Here is a 7,178-nt window from a genome sequence, read left to right as displayed (position 1 = left end):
TAATTTTTGTCTTCTCAGGGACCAGGTTGCTAGGGTAGCACCCGAGGTATAAATACATAAGAGTCTAATTGTAAACACCTGTTGACAGAGCTGCACGTTGTCTGAACAGGTACAAAGTTGCTCTTTTCTTCCTCATTTTGCTTTCTCTTTTAAAAATTTGTGTTTTAAGATGACTCTGTAATTGTCTGTTAACTCATGAGCACACTGAACCTGTTATATCTTGGGAAAGTAGGGATGGGGAAGAGAAAAAAGTCACCTGTAAGGGTTTCATTTGCAGTTTTTCCTGGTGTGGGTAGAACTCTTTCTTTAACTTAAGTTTATTATAGTCTATACTAGTCCTTCCATGGGAGAAAGATGAGGCTTTCTGCTCCTGTAAAGATTTACAGATTCTGAAACCCTATACAGGGTCACTATAAGTGGGAACCGACTCCACAGCACACTACCACCACTATTATAGTCTAATCACTATCACTTGCATAGTGGTGTGCCTCAGGGGATGGATGGTATGATTCTGTGTTAATGAAAATGTTGATGTTTCTTCATTTGCTTAGTTTGAACAAGTGCTTTCTCCCTACATTTGGTGGTGGTGTGCTGCCCTTATGCCAACGCAGCTGGAAGTTGCCATGGATAGCATGATTAGAATCTTCCATCAGTACTCGTGCAAGGAAGGGGATAAATTTAAGCTCAGCAAAGGGGAACTGAAAATGCTCATGCAGCAAGAGCTCACGGATTTCCTCTCGGTGAGTCACGGTTTTTCTGCCTCAAGTCAGAACAAGGCAGCTGAGGTACGGCTTCAGAGACTCAGTTCTATACATAATTTCTTATGATTTGGGCACTTTAGAACAGAATGATTTATGTTGAGGATCAAAGATCTATTGGTTCAAATGTTAAAAATTATATTTGAGGCTTTCTTCAATGCTCAACTTCAAGGACTGACTTTTCATACGTAGTCTCAGGATTCTGTCACAAGTATAACTTGCATTTCTTTTGAGGTTCAAAGTTCATGGGAAGCAAACACAAGAGACCTTTGCTTCCTGGACATTCTTGTAGAGTCATGTGCTGTCTGTTATATTGGTTAGGTTTTCCAAATACTAAAATTGATATTGATGCCTTCCATCAATGATTCAGTCTCACCGTGTGTCAATGACAGAGCTAGTTGTACCAACAGCTATGCCCAGATGTCTGCAAATTAATTTTATGTGTTGGATTAGAAATTAGGTCTAAGGTAGTTTATGCTGGGACATACTTTCTAGTGAATGACACATGCTTAGACAGTTTAGTCAGGCAAACAAAAGTTGATTGGGATCAATGGCAAAGATGTGTCTGGCATGCTACCCAGTGCAAAACCAGATTCACATCTTAAAATAGCAAAGGGCTCAAATTTATATATGAGCCTAACAGTGTAGGGTTTGGAGCCTCTGCTGAGGGAAACACTACACTGAGATGTTTACGGAGTTTCCTTGAATGGCTTTTAGCACCCTGTGTCATCTTGCATAATGTTATGCTCTCTAAACCTGGTATTAAGACCACAGTGATTTAATTATGATACTCTCACTCAACTCTCTATGGTAAAAGCTTAAAGTAAAACTTTAAAAAAAGATATAATAACTCTTCATGGTACCTTCTTAGTAATTTTAAAAGTCCCCAGGAAATTTGTGGGGTTTTTTGTTTTGTTTTGTTTTGTTTTTTTCCAAACTCAGGTGCCTATATCATATAACGTTCAGCATAAAAGGCTCAGTAGGTCAGACTTGGCCATTGATGTATTCAAGTTAAATTTATCCGTTTCCATCAAGTTGTAGCAGATCAATGAAATGTAACTTTCCAAGCATTTAATGGTTGGCAGCTAATGAGAGGGCAATGGGGAATTTCTGAAGGAAACGAGTTTTTGGAAGCATTACTCATCAACCACTAATCATAGGCGACGTGGGTGCTCACAGCTCCACCCTTTCTGAAGCCCATAAAATGTAGTCATCCTTATATGAGCTACAGTTTACTGAATGCAATAGCTAGGGTATGCTTATACTAAAGCTTTACTTATTGTTTATCTGAACTTCAAATTTAACTGATGGCCTCTGGTTTCAGTTGCTAGATCTAGCAATCCTAGTGCTAAGCACTTTTCAAAAGTTGTGTTGAAATATTCCCCAAACTTAAAGGTAGAGATTTTCATCTTTTTACAAAATAGGAAATTTTGAAAACAGAGGTTAAGTGATTTGCTGAAAGTCCCATTGGTGGTAGATGGTAGAGTGGTTCTTTTGGGCTCCAAAGCCTATCTCTTTCCACATTATCTGGCTGCCTGCCTCCCAGTAACCTGGTCCCCAACCCTCTGATGATGTGCAAATTCATTTTCAGCATCAGTAACTCATTTTGATCAACAGTTATTTGTTCTTCTTTGTCTTTAAATCTAAGCCAGGATTATATGGCACTGGGGAAGAGGCTAGACTCCTTTTAGAATATGTGCCTGGTCCCATACTACCAGCAAATAGACTCTTAGAAATTGTTGTTAGGTGCTCAAAATAGGGACAAAAATTGTAATGGACATAAAAAGGAGATGCGACTCCAACTGTTATCATGGGACTCAAAGCATGGGTCTTAGAGTTTTTCTTTTTTCTTTTAGTGTCAAAAGGATCCCCAGTTGGTTGATAAGATAATGCAAGACTTGGATGCCAATAAGGACAATGAAGTGGATTTTAATGAATTCGTGGTCATGGTGGCCGCTCTGACTGTTGCTTGTAACGATTACTTTGTAGAACAATTGAAGAAAAAAGGAAACTAAAGATAAGTAGTAAGCTAATATAAAGGCAATGCTATAAGCAAGTTATTTAATTCATCTATAGGTACTTTTCAGATTTATAGACCCAGTAATGTTATTTAATGACTTAGCATTGTTGTTGCTGTTGTTAAGTGCCGTCAAAGCAGTTCCAACTCATAGCGACTCTGTATAGGGTTTCCAAGGAGCGGCTGGTGCATTTGAAGTGCTGGCCTTGTGGTTTGTAGTCCAGTGCTGAGCCCACAGTAACACACCATGAGTCATATAATCTGTTGCTAGTGTTATTATATTATACATAAAATGATGTATACCTTAATATGTTGACTTCAAACAACTCTTTCAAATAAATCTTGTATTCCCTACTTGAAAAGTTCCTGTATTATTAAAAGTTATTATACTATGTTAATGCCTCCCTTTTCTTTCCATTGGAATGTGGATTTGAGGTTGGAAGTGGAACTGATCTTGTAACTATGACAATGATGGAGAAGGTAGAAGAAGCCTGGGACCTTGTTGCTACTGAGAAGCCACTGCACAGTCCTGGTATACCTGCCTCTGGTCCTCTGGTTACATGTGGGAGTTAATCACTCTCCTGTTGGTTTCTGTTACAGTAGTGGAACATAATCACTAACTTTAAAATCATCTGGTTAAGTAAGTCATGCAATTTTACTAAGACGAGAAAGACTGAGGGAGGGACAGTTATGTGTTATGGGGATTTGAGAGGAAAGCAATGGTTCTGTTTGAGATGCCTACTGAACATCCAAGTAGAGATAGCAAATATTGTTGTTAAGTGCTGTCAAGTGGTTCCAACTCATAGTGACTCTGTATAGGGGTCTTTTGAGGAGGAGCTGGTGAGTTTGAACTGCCAACTTTGTGGCTGGCAGTCCATTGCTGATCCTACAGGAGGCAGCTGATGTAGTCTAGATTCCAGTGTTTGGGACAGGCAATTGAGATTTAGGAGTCTTTATCATTATCATCTATATTGGAGTCCTGGTGTGGCGCTGTGGATGAATGTGCCAGACTACAAAGCCATTTGAACTGCAAGGTCAGTGGTTCAAGCTCACCAGCTGCTCCTTGGAAATCCTATACAGGGTCACTATGGGTCGGAATCGACTCGACGTCACTTGACAACAACAGCAACAACATCATCTATATCATTTTAGCCATGGAACTAGAGAGATCACTTAGAATGTGAAAGTGTTGTTGTTGTTAAGTGCCATCGAGTCGGTTCCAACCCACAGCCACCCTGTACAGGGTTTCCGAGGCTGTAAATCTTTACGGGAGCAGAAAGCCTCATCTTTCTCCCATGGAGCAGCTGGTAGTTTCGAACTGCTGACCTTAAAGTTTACAGCCTGATTCGTAACCACTACACTACCAGAGCTCCTTTGATGTGAAAGTAGAAAAGAAGAAAAATCCAAGAGTTAGTTCTCAATAAGAGGAGCCAGCAAATGATACTAGGTTAGAGTCAGGAGTGAGAAAGGAAATCAAGAAGGCCACTCTGCCCATATGGAGTTACCATGAGTCAGACAGTGACTGGTTTGGAGGTTTCTTTTTTTATTATTATTGATTTTTTAAAGCCTTTATTGTGTGTTGAGTGGTAGTTTACATAGGAGAACATCAGTTTTGCACTCATCCCATCATATTTCATATCATTACAATGATTACAATCCCCTCAGTGCATTACCATTCAACAGTATTTGCTTCCATTCCCTCTGTTTTTGTGGTTCTTGGGATTTTCTTTTCTTTCTTCTTTTTTTTTTGTTGATGTACACAACAACACTCAGGAATATATAATTATCCAAACAACCCAAGGGCACATTCTGCAAGCCTGCCTCCTGGCCACCAGCACTCAGCTTTTCTCTTTCCATGAGTCTAGAGTCCTCAGCTGCTCTATCTGTCCGTATCCTCATCTCTGCCTCCATCTCTGGTGGTGCTGCTTCTCTTGATAGGGTCCCACATTCCAATGCTCATCCTCTTTTCCCTTGATGGTCCTAGGGTCCCCTGTTCCTGAAATGTAAGATTAAATACTCCCCCCTTTTTGTTACAAAACATATGCCTTTACAGTTGTGACAATCACAATTAGTCATGGTAAGAATTATTCACTATTGAATCATGAAAATCCTATCCCCATATCCTTTCACCAGACCCCTCAAGACAAGATGAAAACTATTCAGGGTTTTTTATTTAATTAAAAAAAATTTTAATGGTGCTTCAGAAATCTAGAGAAGAAAGTTTTTGAAGAACTTTTTTTTTTTGAAGCTTGGAGTCTATTGAAAGGAAGACTAAGACAAGAATAAAAAATTGAGCATTGTCATGAATGACCATCTGAAGTGCTTCTCATATCTCTTCATGTGTGGAAGACAGAAGAGCCATGAAAATTGAAGATGCTTAGAATCAATTAATCCAATGACTAATGGATCCTGTGAACATCAGTGTCCATTTCTCTGAGACTAGAAGAACAGAAGTAGATGGTGTCCAGCTACAACTACTAACTGTTCTGAAAGGGATCACATTAGAAGGTCCTGGATAGAGTGGGAGACAGTGTGGAACAAAAGTCAAAATTATTTTTTTAAAAAAAGAGGGTCAGAGAAAAAGAGGAAGATCTCCAGCGAGATGGATTGGCAAAATGGCAGTATCAATGGGCTCAATTGTGGCAACAATTGTGAGGTTGGCCCAGGACCAGGCAGTGTTTCATTCTGTTGTGCATAGGGTTGCTATGAGTCGGTACCAACTCGATGGCACCTAACAACAACAACAACTGGTCTGTGACCTTTAGGTCTGGAAAGGAACTGGTCTTTGTGGGTGGACCAATTTCCATCCAAGTGGGTAGGTATATAGGGGGACAACAATACTGTGAGGTATACTCATCAAGGAATGATCAACTGTTCAAAATCAAAAGGACAACATTTATCTGGGGACATGTTTCAGAGGAATTGGGAAGGGGCAGGAGGGCGGGTACCACGGAGGAAATTGGAACAGCAGTGAGGAAGTGGAATAATTTGTTGCATGGAGGGGATTTTGATCATTAAGACGATGCAAATGTGTGATGTGTTGGATGTAAAACTGATGATCTGCTCTGTAAACCTTCACTCAATTCATAATATAAAGTTTTTATAAAGAAAAGAAAAAAAGTTGAACATTGGATATGGCAAGGTAGAGATCCTCTGAGACTCTGAGGAGAGTTTGATTTTGCTTATAAAAGTGTCTTTCTCCCTATCTGGCAGGTAAGTGCTCAATACATACTTATTCAGTGCACAAGTAGAAGAACTTGCCAATTGACCTGCCATGTTTTCTTCAAATAGAGTAGTCTTTTTTTTTTTTTTTTGTCTCCCTCAAGCCAATTCTGAGCAGATAAGACAGGAAGTATTTAAAAGGCAGAGCATTAAGATAGAAATGGATGTCCTTGGTATTTACTTACACTTATCACTCAAAAGTTTGGAAGAAAAAATTAGGAAAAGGCAAAAGAATTGAACACATATTTCATATGTGTTTAGGTTCCTCTGTTCAAGGGAAAAGTTGAATGTTTCTCAGGTTAAACTCTTAATTTTATTATGTTAAGAGTTTGTTGTTGTTGTTAACTGTCATTGAGTCAGTTCCGGCCCATAGCAACCCTGTTTAGGGTTTCCAAGGAGTGGCTGGTGAGTTTGAACCCCCCAACCTTGTGGTTCAAACCGACTTTGCAGTCCAGTGCTTTGTCCCACAGTGCCACACCAGGACTCCAGTTAAGAGTTTACATATTCTAAAAATGGGTCACTAAAAGTAAGTCCAAAAATTATCATGCTCTGTTCTAGGAAGGACATTTTCAACATAAAGAAATAAATGGAAACATGATGTTCATTTCATAGGGTTTTTAAGGAAATCAGTCAAAAGTGGAGAAAAGAAATTTGTGTTTCAAATTCTATTTAAAATGAGTAAAAATTACATGGTATACAAAAAGTTCTTTTCTGGTAAAGGAGATGCTTTCTTTCTGGTCTTAGGTACACACAATTAGTGTGTAGGTGGCAAAATTGATTATTCCTTATGCCTAGAGGCACTGACCTTTTCATCTGCTAGAGTTCTAATAAACATTAAACAACATTCAAGGATCATTCCTAAATGTAGCACATTCTGATGTTTAACATTTTCTTAATGTGTCTATTAGGAAAATGTGTTCAAGAGCAAAGATGTCAGTTTGAGGACTAAGTTGCCAACCTCACAATTGTTGCCATGCTTGAGCCCATTGATGTTGCCACTTTGCCAGTCCATCTTGCTGGGGGTCTTTCTCCAAGATGCATGGAGATCTCTAAGGGATATTGTACTTACAGATACTGAAAGAAGACAAGGACTTTTGTCCAAAGTCAACAAAGAGAGAAAGCCTTTGTCTTAGGCCAGTTTTGTAGAGAAGCAAAACCAGTGAAATATATATATATATATA

General features: G+C 39.1%; 1 protein-coding gene across 1 annotated transcript; it reads left to right on the top strand.

Moving 5' to 3' along the window:
* Positions 1-595: 595 nt before the first annotated feature.
* S100Z (S100 calcium binding protein Z) lies at positions 596-2,775 on the top strand. Its single transcript, XM_006873289.1, has 2 exons — positions 596-740; positions 2,615-2,775. The coding sequence occupies exons 1-2, from the start codon at positions 600-602 to the stop codon at positions 2,771-2,773; spliced, it is 300 nt and encodes a 99-aa protein (XP_006873351.1). The 5' UTR covers positions 596-599; the 3' UTR covers positions 2,774-2,775.
* The last annotated feature ends 4,403 nt before the right edge of the window (positions 2,776-7,178 follow it).

Source organism: Chrysochloris asiatica, unplaced genomic scaffold, assembly GCF_000296735.1.
Source record: "Chrysochloris asiatica unplaced genomic scaffold, ChrAsi1.0 scaffold00234, whole genome shotgun sequence".
Classification (NCBI taxonomy): domain Eukaryota; kingdom Metazoa; phylum Chordata; class Mammalia; order Afrosoricida; family Chrysochloridae; genus Chrysochloris; species Chrysochloris asiatica.
Note: the sequence above shows the minus strand (reverse complement) of the source record. Positions and strands in the feature narration are given on the sequence as shown.